The 24050-nt window shown below is 39.2% G+C and overlaps 1 protein-coding gene across 2 annotated transcripts in view; it reads right to left on the bottom strand.

Moving 5' to 3' along the window:
- The window catches only part of FBN1 (fibrillin 1), a gene marked incomplete at its 3' end in the record, with an annotated part of 155799 nt that overhangs the window by 78825 nt on the left and 52924 nt on the right, over positions 1–24050 (bottom strand). For both annotated transcript variants that reach the window (XM_082005259.1, XM_082005260.1), the window contains exons 6-12: positions 20409–20606; positions 16975–17100; positions 12343–12468; positions 8462–8620; positions 4983–5141; positions 3511–3651; positions 2619–2738 (exon numbers count right to left, since the gene is read on the bottom strand). In XM_082005259.1, the coding sequence (XP_081861385.1) occupies positions 2619–2738; positions 3511–3651; positions 4983–5141; positions 8462–8620; positions 12343–12468; positions 16975–17100; positions 20409–20606 (1029 nt within the window). The remainder of the gene's footprint in view (positions 1–2618; positions 2739–3510; positions 3652–4982; positions 5142–8461; positions 8621–12342; positions 12469–16974; positions 17101–20408; positions 20607–24050) is intronic.

The raw sequence follows: 24050 nt of genomic DNA, 5'->3' as shown, positions 1-24050 counted from the left end.
TGTGAACCTGTATTTGCCTTTTTAGCAGTGCAGTACTTTTGGGAAGGTGCTAAGAAATCCCTGAAAATAACTGTTCTGCAAGTAAGCAACCAGGCCAGCAGAGGCAAGAGCTGCTCAAGTGACAGCTCACTGCAGTGGCAGCTTGCAGCCCTCTTGACTTCCAGCAAAAGCATACAGGCTTGATAAACCTCGTCTCATTTGATAAACAAGCATCAGCGATCAGCAATGCATAAAAGTGAGTTTTCTCTCTGCTCAGTCCCTTTCCCTCCACGTTTGCGGCACTCGGTTGTACTTGAGCCTGGCTTCAGCTATTCCATCAGCTTCCTTCCTTAGGACAGGCAGAAATGCTACAGCATCTCAAGATATTTCTGACCTTTTAGTTTTTAGAGTTCCTTAGGATTTGTACTTTTACGCGTCTGATGCCATCCAAATCATTGTGCAGAAAATTAGCACAGAATTTTCTTGTTCTTTACGTACACACAGTGACCAGAGACCTACCACTAGTTTATGTTACATTTCTAATCTTCAAATTATGAAATAACATTGTGGATTATTTTTTCCACCCTCAGAGAAACTTGCAAAAATCAAAGCTCCCCTCTCGCTGAGATGTCCGTAATTGCTGCCATCTCCATGTAAGGTCTGACCTCTCCCTCTCAGTAATATAGGGTAGATTATAGGAAGCACTTAGCTATTAAAGTTTTGACTCCCATACATTCATAGCTAATCATCATAAAATTTCACCTTTTTTGAGGTCCATTTTACACCCCCTCTTCTGCAATTGAAAAGCATTTTTTGTTTCGATCACTAATCATAATGTGACCTTATTCATCTGTGTCTCCGGTTAAGATATTCATTCAGCCAAACTGCTACTAGAATTAAAAGGGGTCCTAGTAACAGTTGAATCAGTAGCTTGTGATGCAGACTGCAGTGTTTAATCAGTCACCTATCAGACTCATCATGCAGAAAAAGAATCTCCCCTGGAACCTCAGAGTAAGGAATAGAAAAACATCTCGTCATTGTGGAGACTTCGTTTCCAAGACTAGATGCAAGGAATACATTTGCAAAAGCGTATCAGCACAGTCACATTTGTGTATGTAAAAAAGAAAACCTCAACATACAAAGTAGTCATGCAAAGTAACTTTACAGCAAATGCTAATTTTGGCAGGCACCAGTGCTACATGCATATTTTGCCAGAGGCACCCCACTAGTCTTTTCCTTTTCCCTAAACTGGTCCTAAAAATTCCTTCAGAAAACAAAGATTCTGCACATCATAGCATCTTCTGAACTGCCTGTCAAGCAAGCACAGTTCCCATAGACTGCAAAGGAACTGCTAAGTGACCACACTTTAATGCCATTAAGCTACTGGGCTTCTGACAACCATGTGTTTGTGTAATGAATCAGTCAAATTAAAAGCGTGTGACAAAAATGACTCATGAGTAAATTCATCACCGCTGAGACTCCACTTCAGCACTCCTTCACCACTAGTCAGCTGAACTATGAAGATGCTTCCGCAACATGGCTGTTTGGCAGCAATTAGGTCAAATACTCTCAGCAACATGCAGCAGTCGTGCTGGCTCTGCATGTCCTCCTGGATTGGAGTAAGCTTCTGCACCACAAATACCTTTCTGATTCACAAAGGGAAGAAAAAAAAAATTGCACACTAATACAGATAGCTTTCTTCTGGCTTTTTAGAAACTCTGTGCTTCAGAATATGTGTATGCTCAAGGAACCCTTCTCTTAGTGCAGAAAGGAAAATAAGAAGACAAGCTGGGACTCTGAGCATTCAAACATCCTGTTTTATTCAGATGCTTCTTTTCTTACAGAGTGTCAAAGCAGTCATTCATTCTCTTGCCAGAAGTCTCTCATTATGATTTAACTATAAAGGACTGTATCCACCTTTACAGTCAAATTCCCACCCCAAGACAGTCTGGGAGCCACAGAACCCTGACAGAGGGCTGACCACGGTGGAACTACACATTCCCCACTCTCATAGGAAGACAGGATGAAGACCATCAGGACTACTGTTAAGCCTAGTCTTTGAAGACACCAATAATGGGGTTTCTACAGCTTCCCCATCTACACCTTCCCAGTGCTTCTCTAGTTTTCCATACCTTATTTAAGTCTTCATTGCTGTAATTTATATTTAATTCTTTCTCTGACAGTGGGCAGGGACAACACACAGGCACTGTAGTCTTGTATTTACCCACTGGAAGACCTATCTTTCCCCCCACATTTCTTAGCCTTTTAACAGTCTTTTACAGGTAAATGATTGCTCCAAAGAAGGGATGCTTAATTGTCCTTTAATTGTCCTTGAGATCCTCACAAAAAAATGTCTCAATAGTTTAAAAAAAAAAAAAAAGAGAGAGAAAAGATGTCTCTTCCACTTCAAAGCCACAAATGGTGCCAAGATACTTTCAGCACAAGACAAAACATCTTTCTTCATAACCCAGTCTGTGAACAGCCACCTCAGGCAGGTTAATAATTTTTACTACCATATCTGATTTATTTTTTTTAAAAAGCCCTCATATTTAACACAGCTGTTAAATTTTGCTTTAAAACTGTTCTCCCTCCTGGTATGTATACAATAGTACAGATATGGCTGTAAAAACATAATTTACCTCGGCACTCTGTTCTAGTTGGCGTGCTCTGATATCCTATACGACACTGGCATATGTAGGATCCCTGGGTGTTCACACAGTCTCCACTGATGCATGGATTCTTTTCACATTCATCAACATCTGCAAAACACAGACAATATATTTTTATTAAGACATTGGTTGAAAGTTATTCAGGTCTGTAGGGGTATTTTATTGTTTCGTACTTGGAGAAATTGTGTGCTTCAAGCTGAAAGGAAAGGGGACACCACTGAATACCCAGTAAAAGGATCCCATGTTCTAAGCTAAGCCAGAGCTGGGAAAAAGGAGTATTCAACAAGACAGGATATTGCATACGCTCAATCCCACACCTCCACATTCCCAGCCCCACTGGAGACACAGATTTTGCATGTAAGAGACAGCTAATCCTTGCTCCTATCATCAAGCTCTTGCTGAGTTCCAAAATTAAAGGCCTTAAGAGCCCAACAAGATATTCCTGATGAGCTGAAAGAGGACTTCTAAATCTTACTAAGCCTGAGATCATGACTGGTTGGGGTTTTTTTTTTTAAGAATAGGTCTCTTGCATACTCAATGAGCTGGTAGCATTTTAAAGAGGTCATTTTCAATCATGAATAAACATATTATAGTCACAGGTTAGTAAAATAAGAACTTCTGTACAATTTTGTGGCAAGTTACATGATTTGTTAAACATTGTCTTAAAGGCAAAACTGCTGTAAAAATAATTTTGCAGTTGAAAGCAATTAGTTCTTGGAAGTCTATTTACTGTTGCTTTTGGGGTTTTTATGGAGGGGGGATGTTTTATTTAAGAACTCAGAGTTATTACATTGTGTAGAAAATAATTTTTTTTCTTTAAAGCAAAATTCCCATCTGTGATTTACAGCAGAAAACCACATACCAATGCATTCCCCTCTAACATCCAGTTGGAATCCTTTGTTGCACTCGCAGCGGTAGCTCCCAGGAGTGGGAATACAGCGCCCATTAAGGCAGAGGTGTCGGAACAGTTGGCAATAGTCAGTGAAGTTCACCGGCAAGATCACTGAAATAACAGGGTTGGAAAAATAATTTAGTAGTTCATCATAATAATTTCTGGTAACCTGCAACTTGCCCAGCATTTTCCATTAACGGTCAACATTTACCTTCCATCATAATGTGAATTACATCGTAAAATCAGCACTGTGAGAGAGTAAATGGCACTTTGACTCTTACAGAGGTTTGTCTGAAAACAGATAGCAACCACTGATTTTTTTAATTGTGGCAAGTCTGATCCCATTTTCCTCTTTTGCAGAACAAAAGAGGAGTGAGTCTGCTCATACCTAGTGGTAAAGTGAGTATGTGGCACTGTAAGGACCCTATTAAAAGCCTACAGTAGCAAAGAGCAGGCAGACTGGTTCAGTTATCTCCATTTTCACAGACAGCAGAGTGAGAGGAGAGCAGGGACAACCCTGGAAGGTATGCCTATATGGTCTTTGGCAGGCAGACATGAGCTGGCTCTGTCTGTGCTCCCAGCTGACCAGAAGCTATGCAGCTACGTCAGTGCTGAGTTAACATACGTTGCCTCTTAGGCTTATTAGCTCAGCTTGGTGCTGAACCAAGACTAAATACTTTCAGCTGGTGCCAGTGCAAGTGGAGCCTGTTTGCATCTGCACAGAGCATGGGCAAAATGAGCTTGTGATTACTTGCAAAAGAGTATGTGGCTATGCCGAATGATTTCAGGTGGCACATGACTACTGCAGACTATATGGGCATGTAGTAAATTCCATGAGCAAGGGACAGAATAAAAATATACTGGTATTCTACTCTGGCTTCCTCCTTGCTCTAGAGAAAACTAACCTATCCGTGCGAACCACTGAAAAAGTTCTTTCTTCGCATTGGGTCAGCCTCAAGGTCCAGCAGACTGGCATTTTTATCGGTACGTTTTCTACCTGACCAAGCAAGAGTGAGGAAAGCATGACAGGAAAACAACCTGAAATAAACTGCTTTCACCCAGCCAAGCTCTTTAATGCAAGTAACTATTACAACCTAATCGAAGAGTTATTCATACTCCCCTTTGTTGACACACAGCAAAGTTCACAATAGCCTTAAAATAACAGTAATGTAACCACTACAATACGTGGGCCTCAGTACAGACAGTGAGGAAGTAATTTTTGAAGCCTGTCTTAATGGAGAAAACACTACCAATGAGGTACACTTCCTGTAACATGCACGGTAACCAGGCTATGATTAGAAGGATATCCAGGGCCAATACATCCACATAAAGTAAGCAAAAGATACCAACAGCTGAAGGGCGCACATTGCTCCTGAGAAATGCATGTTTTTAAAGAAGCTAAATCCAAATGGTGCAGGGAAAGTTTATTATTTCTTTCTTACCATGAGGTGGTGGAGCCCGAGATGGATAGACGATTTCTGGCTGTTGAGGAGGGTAAACACCAGGAAGGAGTGGTGGAGGGATGACGTCAGGACGGCCTGGAGGAAGGTCAGGTCTTGCTGGCAGCAGAGCAGCTACTGTGCACAATTTGCGATACTCATCTGAAACATGAAAAATGAATGCTGTTTCAGACTCTTGTAGCCTTTCCATTTAATCCAACTCTCCCCCTTTTTGCAGTGTTTCATGTTAGCAATAACTAAACCTTAAATAATCTGGAAAATCTGAGCCTATATGTTTTCTTCATAGTAACAAGCTTTGTTCTGTGAATTGAGTCATTCATCCATAGGAGGATGTCAATACTACTTGTCAGAAGACTGCTAATAAAAAGATAACATAACTGACATTCTGAATATGAAATTGAACAGTGAGGTGGGGACCTGACCTTAATCTACTTAGTCTTCTTTCAGTCAAAATCTTTGATTAACTCAGTGGGAAGTTTACCTAAAGAAGGACTTTTGGACTTGATCCCAAGTTAATTTAATACAAAGCTTGCCACAGAGTTAGAAAAATACTGAACAGGGAAAAAAGCCCAGTTTCAACTGGATTTCTTAAAAGTTAACTTCCTAAAACAAAGAAATATAAGCAATGAGGTAAAACCAATTAGAGAATGAATACACTAACACTATTTCCCTGTGAAAATGAAGTTTGCCAATAAAAGTGAAACCAAATGAGGTGCAGTCTAAGGAGCATAGACAAAGAGAAACTGAGTCAGATCTACACAGAGCTCATCCTCCTCAGATGATGGGAAAATGATCTATTTTGCTGTAAGCACAGTTTATGCCGAGTGTTATGCATTCTCCTATTGTTTATCTCTATTAGTGGCATCTGCCCTACTGCCCCACTTTTCCTCCTGCCCCTGACTCTTTTGTCTTTGGGAAGTGTGGGTTTGGAATTTGCGATCCAAAGAATGAATACAGACTATCACAATTAAAGACTACACTTCCAGCTGACCTAATTCATGTCCACAATTCACATGTACACAAATAACTATTCTATGCAGCCAGTATCTTTGAACTTCAAAATTTTAAAGCCTATGGCACAACAGGAGAGAGGAATTATATAATGAAAACAAAATCCTACAGAGATGCATGAATTCCTGAAACAATATAAAAAATGAGAACTGAAAAATAAATTCAGTGTTGGGAGAACTAAGCTGGATATTTCAGCCTTCAACACTTTCATCTCACTTCTATTTCCACCTGTAAAACACATTAGAAGCTCTTCCTGAATCGCTGAGGATTTGTTAAATAAACATGGTAGCCTAAAGTTCTACTTTTCCTCATCATCATCTCTGCACTTACTTTAATGCCCTTAGGTGATCAATTTGTTTCATGTGTCACTGCATTTCCCTCTATTATACCTTAAGAGTGATTTTAATCTTTAAATCATTACCAAGAAGATTTTATTGTATTATGTATTGTATTTTGTTTATTTGTTTTTTTTCCTAGCTTTCTATTTTGCATATTCATTTGTAAGCTGAATCTACTCTCGATCACTGGTCTACCTGTGATAAAACAGCGACATTCAGAAGAAATAGTGTTTCTGTATGTGCATACTCAAATTACAATATGCAAATGTTTGCTAATGGCGGTGGCTTTAGCAGTCAATTCTCTTGATCAGTCTTTGTGAAAGAAACGATACTGTATTTCTTTTTTACTCTAGATTGGTAATAACCAATTATCCAAAGCCAATCCACCAGAAGCCTAGACCTTCAGTGCAAAAAGAAGTCATGGCCTTGGGGCTGCCCATTGGTTGAATGGAATTAGCACACATGAAGGGACGCTGAGGTGAGAATCAAACATACACACGGCTGGATGCCTGAGATACCACTTTTAGAGTATTTATAGTGTCAATGGTAAACCCTGTCATTCCACATAAACAATTATTGCCGTGTTATGCAAAGAAATACAGTGCAAGCCTTTTTTATTGCAACTTTAATCTCCATGTGTAATTTCTAGCAATAAACAGTCTATTTTATAGTAACATCTGGGTCTGCATCCCACATTGAAAATACAACCACTTGGTTACATTATGCAGCTAGTGCTCCACTTTATATGCAGTAAATTTCCATTTCAGAGTAGGAGAGACTTTGGGCCACTGACAGTTCTAAATTCCTCATCGTGCTTTCTCAGGATACATTCAGGAATAACTGAACTTGATTAAATAATGACAGCAATACCTTACATACATGTAAGGCTTTTCAAAGAATTTTAAAGCACTTTTCAAAAAGTAATTTATAGTCTCAATTTATATCCAAGTCAGGAGGAAAAAAAAGAAAAAAAAGTGGCATGTAACCATGGTCTGGAAGACCTTGCATGGATTTATGAGTCAGGAAGTCCTGGGTTCTAGCTCCTTCTCCACCATGTCTCAGTCTGTGGCCTTGGCCAAATTACTTCACTTTTCCATCCAGTTTATTCACCAGTTAGATATGAATAATTAGAAAGTATGTAAAGAAAACAGGGACTGTGTTAAGACTGAAATCTTTCTCCTTGTCTTCCTATTTCAGATAAGCATCAATAGATTACACTAATTTGTTAGCATTATTCTATCCAGTCTTGGACATTTAACATGTTTAAATATTATTAATGAGATAGTGACAGAACCAGGAAGAGTCTTCCAAGAGTTCTGATCATAGATCTCTGCTCCAGTATTATGCAGTTTCACTCAAAGGATTAAAAACAAGAATAATAAACACTCCCACACATGACCTCTGACAATTTCTTCAGAGTTACACCGCTATAGTGTTATGACCCCCATTCCTCCCTAAACGCTGCACCTCCCTTGAACTCCCCCCATCAATCCTTAAGTTTCTTGTATTCTTCTCTTCTAAAGCATTTCATTAGGTCTCCAGTCCTAAACAATCACAAAAACTGCCACTCCCTCACAGTTAGTTTCACAACCCTTTTACCATTTTCTCTAAATTCAAATCTCACATTATCTGGGGATCTCAATACACGGGGAGGCGATAAAGTACAGCACATTTTGGTAGTAGACAGAAATCATGTTCTGTGTCAAACTTCAGGAAATAAATGGCACCTCAGAAAGCTAGACATAAGAGGAAGGAAACCCCAGTTTTCCAATGAGAACGAAACTGCCGAGGGAATAGGGATCTAATAGAAGGCTCTGGAGGAAGTGACTTGAGCCTCAAGAGGATGTTGAAAAAAAAATCTGAATCAGGTATGATCAGAATAACCAGGCTACAAAACACTAATTAGCAACAGATAAAATCCTTTGCTTATGTCTGCTTGCCCTACCCTCCTGCGGGTCCTGAGCAACCTCCATAGGAGGCTCTGCTCTGAGCAGGGGGGGGTGGACTAAATATCTCCCAAGGTGCCCTCCAGCCTCAACTATACTGATAAAAGAAAATCACTGCCTAATTCAGTGTTCAACCACACTCATAAGAATGCAGGTGGATTCATACCGGTGGATCTGATCGGGCACATTTCAGGAGCGGTGGCTGCACCAGAAGACCAGCATCGGCCGCTGTCACAGCAACACTGCATTTTGGACAAAGGCTGGGGGAGCTGGCTGCTGCAGCGCCCGTTGGTCAGAGAAGAGAAGCAGTATCCAGGTCGCACATCTACCGAGAGAAATAGATACATAATCATCAGTCCAATGAGGAATGTGACTTTCACAAAAGGGAAAGGTCCCATTTTTCTTGGTTGATTACTTTATCAATGACATAGCACTTGCAACATTACAACAATCAGAAAACAAAAGGAAAAAAAAAAAGAAAAATCTAGATAATATTTGGACTGCTCTGGATTCAGGTGTAAACACCTCCTGTGAGAAAGCTAAAGTGAAATATGGAACAGCAATGAATTAATGGAGGCAAAAATAGAATAGAACCGTGTATTCAGTACATAATAAAACATGCTTCTGTGCCTCTCAAGAAAAATTATAGTGTCATCTCTATTAAAGATAGTACCAGGTTAATTCCATTTAAGCTTTGATTTGAAAACCACTGATGTACAGCAATAAACTCACAGCATTGCAGCTCTCAAAGCATTCATTCATTTCTCATTAGTCATGGCTTCCCCAGCTGAAGCATGTAGTGATTTGACAGGATATAGGCTTGCAGGCAAGAAAGAGCAACACAGCTTTAACTGGTGCCATCACACTGTGTATGGAGATGAACTGGCTTCCTGTCTGAAAAGGGTGAGCACGTCCCAGATTTCATACACTCAGCATTAACAACATTGCACAGAGATCCCCCAGCTTAGAGAAGGGTGGGAAAATGTGGATGGGAGCGAAATTTAATAAATAAATAGATAGCTAGATAAATAAATAAATAAATCTTGTGATACAATCTGAAGTGCTGAGCAATCGTATCACGATATGTCACATCATGGCAAACTCAGTATAAGCTGTGGTGTGATTTGATGCCCCACGAAAAAACAGACCAAATTTGTTTCTAAAAGACATGAACATTTGCTGTCATAATGTAAAGGAAAAAGCTGCAGATAGAACCTTATAATAGCAGACATCATTCCCTAAAGAAATAGCATCTCAGCTATCCAGGGCATGGTGGATTCATATGTCTTGTAACAGTGCTTTCCAAAGTTTACTAGCTATTTTAGTGGATAGAAAAAAAAGCAGGGAAGTTTCTTATTATTTTGAGGAAATTGATATATAGTGATACGTTGAAAGAGTCTGTGATGGTTCTGCCTTTTATTAGCTGGAACCCTGAACGCGGATATTACTGGCAGTACAGCTAAAAGAGTCAGTTGGCCTTTGCTTCCAAACTTTAGTTAGTTCACCCATATTATCATACAATGGGAATCTGAAATGGAGAAAAAAAATCTACTCAGTTCTATTACTGGTCCTCCATTTTCTCCTGGTACCCAACTAAACTGCCAAACACATACACTCCTTAACCTACCATTTAAAATATCAAATAAAGCTCTGATGCAAACTGTTCCCTGCTGCATCTGTTATAGTTTTGAAACATTTAAAAGCAGTAATGGGCAGAAGTGGAAAAGGATCTACACGGGATCTGTGCAAGCACACAATGTGCCATGAAAAGATAAAGACACAGCTAGCATCTTTGTCTACCTACAGGGGTAAGAGCTTATCCAAAAGCCACATCATTTTCAGAAAAAGACAGTAAGTTTGTGAGAAAAATGCCAAATCTCTCCATATTCCTAATCAGAAGTGAATTTTTTCCTCTTTCATTTTCTGTTCCAAATGGTAAAACACACTAATAAGGGCAAGAACAGCAGTAAACAACTTTTTTACTGTTTCAGCTTTTAATATTTTAAAATTTTTCACTAAAAAATACAGTATTTTGAAAAGGCAAAAAATCACCATGAAAATAACTTTCAAGAAAAATATGCCTCTCTAAAAAAAAAGAAAAAGCCATTGAAAAGTAACACCGACCAAACAAATTTATACTAGCTGGAAGTATGGGATAGCTTTCTTCACAGCACTCTTCATGTACTTGAGTTGAGATGTCCTGCTCTTGTTTCTGCTCTTCAGCTCTAGGAGTTATTATCTTTGGTTTGCCTATTCTAATTTTCAAGGTTTGTAATAATGGAACTCCCAGTTCTTCCTTTGGATGTTTGACTCCAGTGCAGCTCATTTTGAGTCCCATAAGGGATACATTTCCCAGAAGCACTTCCTCATCTCTAACAGAACCAACACGTTCAGCTAATGCTTTTCACTTAAGACAGGCATGTTGTAATTAAATCAAGATTACATGTTTTGCCCAGCTCAAATACAGATTTGGGCTCTGTCCTTGTTAATATGGCAAGTATGCAGTCTGCATATTAGACACGAATCCAAAATATCTGCAGATAATTAACAGCACTTCCCATTTAGCACGTTTTGCCTTGGACACAAAGCTGAAATTTTAATGATGGCCCGTAGTCTGGCATATTACTTAACACAGCCTGCCGTCATTTAAATACCCAATTCTTTAGCTGAACTATTTCAGCCTACAAATACAGTGGATTGAAAAGGCTGGAAAACTGCAGGAATATAACATGTGTGTGAACGTTGGGCAGTCCTGACTGAGCAGTAACTATAAAAAGCACATGGAAGTTGTGCATCTCTAAAAATTTTTCTTATAGAGAGGTGAATCTCCTTCATAAATATGAAGTACAAGCAGCAATCAATGATTTAATGATCCACAGCCATTTAGGAGCTATTAATCTGACGCAATAAAAACAACTCCCACTGGCATTTTAAGTGTACAGTATGGATCCAATCTAACAAATGCTGTTCTTGATAATGGAAGAAATATAGTTTATTTCTCACAACCTGCAGAAATAGAATGGCACCATTCAAAATGAATCATAAGTCAAACTACTTCCAGATCTCTTGGGGAAGTTAATACCATTTAGTACTTTTGTCTGTGATGTTATTCTTTTTTTTTTTCATTTTTTTCCCAAATGGTTTTCTACCAAAGGTATTAAATACAGGGTGCTCTCTTGAACCCCAGTGCTGGCACTGTGTATGAGCCTTTAAATAAACAAGCCAAGACTGAGGAAATAAACCTTTCATTTGATTCTCAAATGACAATAATTGCTCGAAATTCAGCACTGCCAGTGAAAGAAAAATTACTGCGTAAAAATGAGGGGAAAAAAAAATTAATTGAATACTTGACCAGCCTCAGAGCAGGCTGTGTGCTTCCCAGAAGCAATAAGTGCTAACACTATTCTTTCATGGCTTTGGCACTGCAGTGGCAGTCATTTAATTCACACAGTCCTTTGGTTCCTGGTCTGGCCTTTGGAAGATAGGTTCTGCTCTGCCACAGTGAAAATCTGAAAGAACAGCACTGCCAAATCATCAACATCATGAAAGCAGATACAAGTGTCCCACACCCAGCTTATGACACTACTTCCTTTAATGAAAAATATCTGCATTAAGGTCATAATACTTGGAATAAGGAAAAAAAAAACGTTTGGGGTGATTACCTTCTTTCTCAAGTATATTAGCTTTTCTAAATGACTGCTGAAGATAACTGAATGGACTAAATCAAAGACAAACATGAGAGCAAGAGTATCACGGAGGGGTGTTAAACAAGTTCTGCCTATTTTAAGGCAACAAATATGTCCTAACAGAAAACCTGGAGTAAGAAAAATGAGCGGGAAGGTCACAACAAAGAGGATAAGAGGAAACATATCTTGCAAATGGAAAACTAATTTAAGAATACATATATAGGCACATGATGTACTTCTATGTAAAAGAAGGATTTCAAGATCCAAGCTGAAATATGTTTCTGGTACACTGTTACCCATTTTATATATTCATGAATGCTCATGACACCTACTGTCTTATTAATTACAGGATTCTACTCACCTATGCACTTTAAGCCATCAGGAGCTGTATAAAACCCTGGAGGACACTTGCAGAAGTAACTGCTAACTGTGTTTGAACACTCTCCTCCGTCACAAATTCCAGGAATGGTGCTGCATTCATCAATATCTTCAAGGCAAAAAGAGAAGCAGAGGCAGGTTAACTAAATTAGCTCTGGCATGAGAATAGGTATTTTATAATTAGTATTAACAATCCAATTCAGTGTGGTCTGAGACCCCTCCTAACTAATGTACGAGGGGCATAATCAGCAGTTCCGAATCAGGATCTTTTGTTAGGCATCTTATGAACACAAGTGAAACAGAACCTAAGAAAATATTGTATCTGTAAATTGCAAAATGCCAGAGAGTTTGTTTTACTGCTTAATAGTGATGGATGAAAATCTTAAACTGCAAAGGAGATTTACTAACTGTGAGTAAACTGTAACCCCTCCAGTTTGAATTCTGCACACTACAATTAAGAAACTGTCACAGGACCTGTAATGACCATAGCGATCAGGAGCTTAACCATTATGTCTCATGGTATCTCCAGCAGCACAGCGTCTCCTTGGCACATACTGTGGCAACGGTTCAATACTGACTCAAAGGGAAGTGTAGCACCTACTGAATTGCCCATCCTTCTTACTGCACTTGGGTTTTTCTTGGAAATCCCCCATATAAAAGCATGGAGCAGCTAGGCACTGTTTAACTAATGCAATCTGACAGGATTATAGCTTAAAGCAGGATGACTGCAGGCAACAAAAATTACCATTCCTGGCTTTCTCCACTAAGTGAATGTTCTGAAGTTTCAACAGATTTCTAGGCAGTAACTGAAATATCTACTGCAGAAGTCAGGCAATGTCCACAGTTGCCCTTAAATTTTGTCAGTGATTTTAAAATAAAAGCCCCTATCATGATTTTCTTCAGTAACAAATCTCAATCCATATACTAAATCATCATCACAGATCCAATGCAGAAAAATTTTCAAAGGTTGCAGAAAAAAACCTAACAAAAATATTCTTATACCTGATCATAGCTGCACACTTGAATAGAGGGAACTTGAATGGTTTCTTCCACAGCTAGGACTTTGTTATCTACAGTCATGTGAATAACAACCTATGCCAGCCCCAACTGCTCCTTAATTACCATAAGTAGCCTGCCTGTGATGTGTAGTTACTTTCCCCCTGGTTTCCAGTGACTGTCTTAACAATGCAGCTGTATCTACTTAGCGCTGCTCTCGCCTTCTAGGAACCTGGAGTCCAGCTGAGCTTAAAAACAGCTCGCCTTTTTCCATGGTACCTACAAGAAGAACCAGCAAAGCAGAGCAAAAAGGGAGGTTATTCTCTAGAGTGATCAATGACAACTGCCTGTCACAGCCATGTACAGTCACCCCGCTGCTCTCCCGACAGGGAGAACACAGCCAGAAAAAATGGCATCGCAGGACTCTATCCAACCTCTCCTCCAGAGATCTACAAACAGATAGACACATGGCTGTAATAATGATTTCACCAACCACAAAAATTTCTGAGATGAAATACTGCAACACCACCCAACACGCCAAGGCAAGGAGTGAATAATACCATAGTCATTAAAAACGATTGGAGGAATTTAAATGTAACGCCTAAATTGGAATTTGGCCTCAACAGATGGGGGAACACCCAAAGTCCCACAGGACCATTAATGAGTGTTTTAGCAAGTAGAGAGGATCCCTGTTCTACTTCTCCTCTGAAGACAGTAATACAAAAATTCAGTAATACAAAAATTATTCCTCTTCCCCTAGGTAAAGGACCGGATGCTCTAATACTTGTGCGGCCCCTCGCCTTTGCAGGAAAGGAGTGGAGGGACTGAGGTAGCACACAGATAACCAGACCTCGCAGACCAACCCATCCTAAGTGGCGCGGGGCCTTGGGCCCCCTGTGCACACATTCCTCCCCAGCATCTTTCTAGCTGTCGTGATGTGGGTTGCATTCCTTGCTTGGGTGTGTGAGAGGGGTGTGACTTTTTGTTCAGTGCTACTTCAAGGGTGTTGCCAAAGCCTCAAGTCCGAGTGCCTTGGGAACACTGCTAAGAGACTTCTGGCTTCTGCTCCAGGATTACACTCCACAGGAGCCCCAGAAGTCTGAGTGACAAAAAATGTGGAAATTGAGCTTTTGTCTAAATAGAGCCCTTAATTAACAGAGAAAAATGCAGTCGTAAATGGATCAGATTCAAGCATTTTCTGACTCAAATTCACCAACGTTTATCTTAAAGTCAGTGTTGCCACTGTTTATATAGAGTCCGACCTTTTTAGAAGCAAAATCATCACTCTTTATTTTAGGGTTGAGCCTAACCCAAACAGTATTTCACTATTTATATTAGTGCGGACATGCACATAAGCAACATCATCATTGTTAATATGCAAGTTTTATAAAGGTGAGTATACTCGATGTACTCACAGATATAAATGTCACTCCGGGAAAAATTACTCCCCCCAGTCACCACAAAAAAGTATTTACCTCAGCATTAATGCAACTGTATGAGGAACAGTGATATGAAGCAGTGAAATGATGTAACACTTAAAACACAGTTTTCTACCAGCTATGCTAATAATGAGAACTTCGACCAACACACCTCATTTCCCATCTTGTTGCATTGTCCCACTGTACCTGATGATTTCTACCATGATCTTACTTTAATGAGGACCCACTGGAAAACCAGTACTGGTAATTCAGCAGGTAGCTCCGAGTTCTACTAAATCAGTGACCAAGGACACATTACAGCTGCCAGAGATCCTATTTGCTGGATAGTAGTTAAACCAAGCACATGATCAGATGTTAATTATTATGTATTAGAATCAGCTACAGTTAATAACTATAAAGCAAATACTTCTCTTATATTGGAGATTACAACTTAAAACTCAAAGGGATAATTTAAAAAAGCAGAATGGATATTCTGTTGTTACATGACTATGCTCTTAACTGTTGAATCACTATCCTATTTCATGGCTGCTGGTATAAAGTTGCTACTGTATTAATACCTACACAGCTTTAACTAAAATTACTTGGTACATAAAATACAAAGATGTACCAAAAGTAAGTCTCCATCTGCTGAGGTTCAAAAATTTACATGTGTGGAACTGAAGAAAGGAACTTCATCCTATCTTTGCAGCCAGGCAATCACGTGAAAAGGATTTCACAAGATGGGGCAGGAAATTTGTGGCAAGATTTGGGAACGAACCAAGCTATCCCAGGTTCTTGGGTCCAGTTGCTCGACTATTACCAAGTGCAGGCTCTGAAGGTGGTGGTGGTTTGTGTTTTTTTGTCCTTTGTGTTTTTTTGTTCGTTTCTTTTTAATATGATTCAGCAATCAAAAAATACCATAGGAATGTTTATACAATGCAGCCTATGCAAGCCTATAGTTCTCAGTTTTTGACGTACTAACACTTAACAAAACACAGGTTCAGTCTTTCCTATTCACCATGTTCTTAGTACCTCATCCACAGAAGGAAACACTTGCAATGTTCTACCCTAAAGTTGGGTTACTTTCTGCCAAAACAACTGGCAGGCAATATAAAAACCATGCTGTGTACAAACTCTTCTGAAATTGCTTTCCCTAACTGGCAATTAAATTATAAAGTTTTGCTTGAAATAGGGAATTTTCTTTTGAAGGGGTAAGTCGTAATTCTTCCAAAATGATTTTAAAAATTTGAGTGCTTCCTTAAAGGCACCTGCTGCAGGAAAGGGTGGTGCACGCACACTATTGTCACAGTCACACACCTTTATGATATTGAAAGTTGGCGCTTCAAAATCACTAACCACTTATGAAACTTGTCTGCTCAAATTAATTTAATTTTTGTCCAATGACTGAAAGGAGAATCAGTTGTAAGAGTTTAAAAATTATCTGGACTTCACAGTAAAGAAGATGAATAAAAACTGTGCAAATGACACATTTTAGTACTATGTTCCTTATTTATCCAAAATTCTCTTAAAGCAAAGGAGAGATCTATGCCTGATTATTATATTATATTATATAGAGAAAAATACTATCAAATCATAGTTAAAAATCAGCAAGATTCCATAATCACACACTGCAAATTTTCACACTAATATCTAGCACCTGTTGTACTTATAAAATAGGACAGCTAATAAGGACAGGTAAAATGTTTGCCCTCCTTTAACACCTGCAACTGTAAGGAGTAGTTTAGAGCATAGTCCTGCAGTCTTCACTCATCATTGTCGAGCTCCCACTAATGTTAAACACCGTTTACCTGAGGAGGTGGGAATGTGTTGAACCTTCCAGTCATACACACTTCTTGATTAAAATATCCACACAGAGATATGGGCCTCAAGCATTTCTAAAGCAACATATCGGTTAAAAAGTATTTTTAGTTTTAATGTTTAATTTGTTTCAGATGTACCTTTAAGTCTGTAAAATGTTACATGAGTAAAAGGTTAAAAAAAGCTGCAGGGCCAATATTTAAGATTGTCTGGTTTAGAAGGAGAAAGGACCATCATTCATATATGTTGTGAAGAATGCTATTTGCATATTCAAGGCAAAAGAGACTAGAAAGTTTGTTACAAACTTCTAAACAAAGTGAGCCCCAAAAAGGAGAACTTCCTCCCCGCCTTTACTTTCAGAAGAAAGTTCTAAAAGTTCTTACCGTCACATTTTTGTGTCACTTCATTAAACTTGTGTCCAGCTGGGCATTTGCACTCAAAAGATCCAACAGTATTAATGCAATTTCCCCCTTGACAGATCCCAGGGATGGCTTGGCATTCATCCACATCTATCATGTAAAAAAGGAAGAAACATCCACTTTTAATTCATTTCTCAAGAACAGTCATAATCATTTGTCTACACAGAAATTAAAGTAAATATGCCTAAATCCATCCTTCACCCATCATAATATTATGATACTTGCTTGCAAAGACAGACACTAATTTTGTAATTACTCTATGCAAAGTATGATTAAGTACAGTACTCTAAATATTTTCTGCAAGAAATCACATGGTTATTATTGTTACAGAAATTAAACATCTAACTGCTATTGCTTTGTTTTTCCAAAACATCTGGGGAATCGTGTGCAGAGAACACAGCCTGCTAAAACCCAGGTTCCTTTAAAGTATCTGAAGCTGGACACCGACAATCACTTGCCCCTTTGAAAATCTTGGCAACTCCACAGGGTGCATAGCCCACCAGCGCAGAGATGCAGGAGCCACGGAGGAGCAGCGTGCAACATGCATGGAGAGGGCCTCACAGAGAGGCATGGGGATCTGCATAGTCATTATTGATGGAAATAATTAACTTGTCACTCCAGTAAGATCAGCACCAATGACCTTATGCTATGGTTAGGATTTGAGTCAAAGAGTTTCATAGCCATGATTAATGTCCCAGGAGGAATTATTAATGACCTACTTAGACATTCATAAATTTGGAAGTTTTTTTCCCTTTATTTCCCTCTCTTTGCTTTTAATTTTTTCACTCAGGAAAATGCAAAAACAAAGATAATACCACAGGCTAACTAGGGAGCTCAAGACAAACATTTTCAAGAGGCCCCAGTTTTTGGCCTCACAGCTACTTTTGCCCAACAACATGTGCGTCGTCACTTAGCTGCAGAAGTGTTGCTACGTCTTAGTAACGGCTACAGAAAAGAGACTAAAGGAGGAGTGGCATCGCAGTAGGAGACAGTGGAGGTCTGGCTCACAGTCTCCAGGGGCTGCCCTGTGTCTGCTGCTCCCTGTCCTTCAGGAGCCAACAGAGCACACGCCACTCTCCAACCCAAATGCCTGCGCTTCCCCCATTTCTCCAAGGAGTACCAACTGCTGCTGGTAAAACCTGATTTCTTGAATTCTTGGGCTTCACGCTAGGATCGGTTTCAAGACAGAGACACAGGCTAAAGGAGATGACGCCTTCAAATCTCCGTTTATAAATCCCAGAGAGCCAGCTGTAATGTGTCTTGTAGTCTGAAAAGCAAAGTATTATGTCTGTACAAAAGGCCAAGAGGCAATTTCCCTGGGAGTCACAAGAAGGAAGCTTCAGGAACGCCAAGGGGCATATCCGTACCACATCGCAGAGCATTATGTAAAGATCCCCAGGCTGACCGAACGGGGTCGGGGGTGCAGCAGCAGAGCCAGAGCAGTGCTGTGCCTGAGCTAGCCGCTGTGCTGGGAGGCACGCAGAACGGGCACAGCCTCAGCACCCTCGTCACAGCCACATTGCTGCCGAGACACGAGCTACAGCGATATGCTGTGCTTTAATAACAGTAATCAGCCAGACTTCATGGCACTGTACTGACTTTAAAAAAAAATTAATTAAAAAATAGAAGTCATGCTCCTGAGTCACGATGTCTGTTTCAAAATCCCACCTTTTGGCTTTCACTTTCCTCCTTTGTATCTTTAAAAATCTCAGCTGTGATATTAATTTAACTTTCGGCCAGACAGACAAAGCCAAACTGTGGGCAGCGATATTCTATTTACTTTTTAAAGTAAACTTGCCCACCTCTCCGTTTTATTTTTTCTGACTTCTCCACACAATAATAATGGTTCCTTTTTCTCTTCAGAGAACCTGGATTTTATTTAACCTGCTTTCCTTTATTTAGATTGAATATGGATGTGAAATCCCTGAAATGTCTCAGGTCTGAATGGGTGTTATCTGATTTCAAAAGGACTGGATTTAGTACAATTGCATGAAAAATAAAGCTAATATGTGGTTCCACAGCAGATCTGTTGAAATTATGAACACATTACAAGAGAAGGGAAAACTGGAAAGTACAAGTCAAACATACAGGGCCAAAACTGTGTTGGCACCGCATACAGATTAGCATAAATGTAGCTGCATGCTAAGAAATGTGCAGTAAGCAGAAGTAGCCTTACTCCGAACTGCACAAACCGATTAGAGAGGTCCCTGCAGCTTTTCCGTGACACAAACAAGAGGGATATAACTAGGTGTGACATGAGTTCAGGGGTGTGGGCCACATATTTATGCACATAATATTTCAGAAGTGACCAGAACCTTGGTTCACAGATTTCTGCACAGTTTAGTTCTGACCTTTACAGTGAGAGGGGCAACAGAATGGCTGAGGTCAAAATATGTGCACATTGTGTGGCATACACAATCATGCTCATCTCGAAGTTCATCATGCCTGTCTGCAGGCACCAGCCAGGACTTGGCCTGTGACAGAGGATATCTACATTTTTAATGCAATGGAATGCCTTCAAGTCCTTCATAGGAATTTCATGATTAAATAAAATTACTCATAGATTTATAACTTTTATATGCCCTATTTTCAAAAATATTGTAACTTATTAGAAAATGTTAGACAGATTGAAATAAGCTAGCCCCAAAGATACAGTCCTGGGAATGTATAATCCACATCAGTTTAATACATAGCTGCCCCTGTTAACTTTCTCCTGTTTCCTGCCAGACATCCAGACAATAAAAGAATTTATACAGCTGGAAGTATTAGAATAAAAGCCAAAAGCAGTGTAAGGACTTTCTATGGTAAAGGCATGCTCTGAAAGAAGTAAGCAACATCTGGGTGGATTTTACAATTTGAAACAAATGCAAACGCATTTCCAAAATTGTATAAAATATATAATAGGGCATTTCAAATGGCACGACATGCACTTTTTTCCAGGTCGAAGCAGTATAGCTCAAGAGATAAGACACTCAAGATGAATCCAAAATCAACAAATTTTAGTGAAAAAGTCTCACACCGGATAAATGGAACAATATTGCCACGGATTCATTTTTGCATGTTTTGAGTGCTTTTTGAAACAGAATAAATTCCTCCATGGAATGACTGAGTGGTACACTCAGAAAAACACCATTACAGAATGAAGAGAAAGGGCTGCTGGCAGTGAGAAATTCATTAAGATGCTGGCTGCTCTCACATGACCCAAGTTACTAATGTACTCACTTGAACATCAGGCACTCACTGAATCATGAAGTAATGCATCTGACAATGTTTTTCCATTCTTCACACATATAGCTGAGAATGGCTTAGGACAGGTTATTCACAGCAGTGTAACTCAATTAAGATTAATCCACTAACAATTTCAGCAGCTTTTCGGGGAAGCTTTGCTCCTAACTTACCTTGACAGGCCCCAGTTCGAATGTTTGGAATGAAGCCTCGGCGGCAGGGATGTGGCTGGGCAGGACACATTTCACAGGGGTGGCCCCATGCTCTCCCAACTGTTGCACAGCAAAGGGTTTTTGTGCAGACTATTCCACTGAGCTGTCCCTGGCACATCTGGTTGGTTATCAAAGTGAAGCAAGGGCCAGTTCTGTAATCTGCACCAAAGACAGGAAACCTAATTAGCATCACAATAAAAATGCACAACAAAACTGGTAATAAAGCAAAACAACAGCACATTTAGGTGTCGTCTGCACATAAGTTGCCCACCAACCCAACAACTTTACTTAGCAGTGTTCTGCAGAGGATTTTTCTCAAGTTTTCTTTTCATTCAAATCCAGTGAAAATAAGCAGCTCTATAAACACGTTGTGACTATTTTACCAGGAGTATTATATACCTAACATTCTGCAGGTCCCCTTTACTGCATGGTTTAGTCTTTAGCAATATGCTTTGGGAGGCCTTTTCATCAGATAGTTTTAAATATTGAGTGCATTAATTAAACTAATACTTATAAAAGAGTTAGGATATGTTTATTTCCACAAGTGTTGCTCTCAAATGAGTCTCAAGGGAAGAGAATACAGCAGGAAATTTTTTGAGGACAGTTTTCACTGTTATTCAGACATTGCTGTACCAGATATGCGGGTAAGCTTTGCCTACAGCTGAATGGAGGGCATGTGGAACACATCTGCTATGACTTGTTTATGGTAGGACAGGCCACTTAGCCAACAGACAGAATTAAGCTAAGATGTTAATAAAACACTAGTAGGCTCTATTTTGTTCTTTTCTCCAAGGGCAACAACCAAACAGTGGTACTGCCAACTCCTGCTGTCTCCTGTACATCCGGGGTGCACACTCCAGTTAATTCTTCACAAGTGACCCTAAAATGTTTTTCTCTTATGGTGCACCAGGACAGAGTCCAGCATCCTGTAAACATAGCCAGCAAATTATGAACCTGATGTTTATCTGTACTGAAATAGTTACCAGGTGCCTCAGCCAAGGTCACTAAGTAATCCACTCTGCCTTATAGTCATGATATTATAAATTCCTCCAATTTTCGTGCCACTTTCAAACTTTCTTAACAATAATGTTTCCACTAAACCATTGATAAAAAGTGCTAAATAGGACAGAAGTAAGAACAGATGCCTTTCCCATCTGACCCATCTCCCCACATCAGGTGCACCTTGAAACCTATCATTTAACTAATCTTCATTGCAGGCCAGGGATGCTGTGTCCATATGCTATAATTCTGCTGATTGATCAAGCCACTCTTTGATGTAATAAATAAAATGGCCTACAGAAGTCCTGTAACCTATACAATACTGCTATATTGTTACTATTATCTTTAACATGATCTTCTCAGAAAGGATATCACGTTAGATCGAAGAGAGCTAAGAGAGCTATCTTCTTTACCGTATGCAACCCCCCCAATATTAAAACTCCTAATATTAAAACAATAGATGACAATTTCTTTAGAAACACCACAGTTTTGTGTCAGCAACAGGAAATCTCCAGTGTACCTCCTCACAATGAAATCCCTCATTGTAGATTGTCCCTACGCTGTTTATATATAGACAGTTTAAAAAGGAGTAATTTTGTTCTCTGTCGCAGCGGGAACCACGTGTCAGACAGCAGTGAATAACCCATCTTGTATTTTATGGTAGACTATGAATGGATCAGCATTTACAATTGTTTGCTTTCAAGCTATAAATGACTTAGCAGTGGCTAATATGACTTAGAAATATGGTGAACCCAATGAAGTTAACTTTATAATCGTACAAATCTTTCCACAAGGTTTCAGTAACAATAAGTAGGTCAAATATGCACTCAAAACCAAGCAAAACCAGCTCCTATTTGTTATTATCCAAGTTCGTAGCACTTTGGTGTGGACAATTATAGACTTTACTTTCACCTAATCTTTCGCCTTCATAAATTTTATTCTTAATACTCAGTTTTCTGCTGAGTACAGCTTTCCTTCTATTTTCTCAAATACAATCTTTCAGCTTTTCACAAGTAAGATTTTCTTTTGCGTACTTAATGGAAAATTCTAAGGGTCAGAAAATGCATAAGAAAAAGATCGTTTAGATGTACACACCAATCTGTGGCCACAGAGAAATCCACACTTCAAGTCCAGTTTTTTTATACAGAGGCTTAATAAAAAAAGCCCTAAAATTAAAGCATTCTTAATAGTGAGTTTAAGATTTTTTGATACGTTACAAGATGAAGGCCTACGAGAAGGAAATGGGTTTCCACTAACATGATAGCAAAACAAAAAGAGAATGGTATCACACGTAAAGAGATTTCCTTGAGTTACACCATTGTCCTTGAAGGTGTTTTGTTTTATGAATTACGCTGATTTCACAAGATGCAGCAAACCCTAGGGTCTATGCTACAAGGCACTGACTTGGGATATGAGCTTAAAACACCAATCTTTATTTTATAAAAACAAGATTTCCTTATACGTTCGTGTCATTTGCGATTACTCAAACACAAGGTTCCAAGCGATCAGTCAGGAGTCGAAAAGAGAGAAAAGGAGAAAATATACCCAGAATAGTTATTACACAGTTTGTTTGTGTTTTTTCCCCAGAGGTAATTTCACTTTAACTGAAGAATGTTGAGACTTGACATTATTTTAGTAAAATGACTTTTTAAAGATATGCAACTGATAATTCAAATGCATTTCTAATGCAAATTTCAGCACGTGGAAGCAGCCTTCAGTAAGGCATTAGTCACGGTTATCTAACAACTTTGTCTGCTTCTTCACATATTTTTTAGCTGTCTTGATAAGGAATAATTCCACAGGGAGCCTCAGACGACTGAGAAGATGGCAGAAACCGTAAGACCACATTAAGTTCATACACTGTCAGAAAGAGCAATGAGGCTTGTTTACACCACGCAAGATTCCAGCTTATTAAGTCTGCAGAGAAGAATCAAGCAGCAGTTTGACCTAGAGCTCATTCCTGTTTCAGCCACAATCATCAAATAATTTTAGTTATCTTCTCAAAAGATCCTTTATGTTCCTAAAAGCACCAGAGAGGCTGCTGAAATATGTAGTACTGGCAGGCTTTGATCAAAACCAAGCACAGCAATAAATAATGGTAATTGTTCCAAGTAATGCTGGACAGCACCAAAGAGACTCCGAGCACCACGGTAACGCAAGTCTTTTGCCACAAGATACGTATCTTAAGTCCTCAATGCATGTTAACCTCATTTTGTTTTCAAGCACAATGTAGTTTTTAATATAAAAATACAGTTTAAAAATTTTTTGAACTAATGGAACCCAGATTAAACAATTATGCTAGTGCAAGGATGCTGATTGAAATTCTGGTCACTCTTTCCTCCAAGATTCATTCCTTATACATCTTCTGTAAAGAGCTCTTGATGTTTCAAATTAACAGCCTGATTTTGCAGACTGATAACCACCTGTTAGGGAGGCTGACACACTCCTCCACCCCCGTTAAAATAAATGGAAACTGAACGGGTGCAGAGATCAAAGGATGGGACCCTAGCAAGCCAGTGTTTACCTTATCATGATCAAGATTCCGTTACTGAAAACGAGAAAATGCCATCTCCTGCCATGATAAAGAAATGGGCAATGATAAAA

The sequence above is a fragment of the Phaethon aethereus genome (assembly GCF_964289735.1).
Source record: "Phaethon aethereus genome assembly, chromosome: 12".
Lineage (NCBI taxonomy): Eukaryota > Metazoa > Chordata > Aves > Phaethontiformes > Phaethontidae > Phaethon > Phaethon aethereus.
The sequence above is the reverse complement of the archived record's forward strand: the minus strand, read 5'-3'. Positions and strand labels throughout refer to the sequence as shown.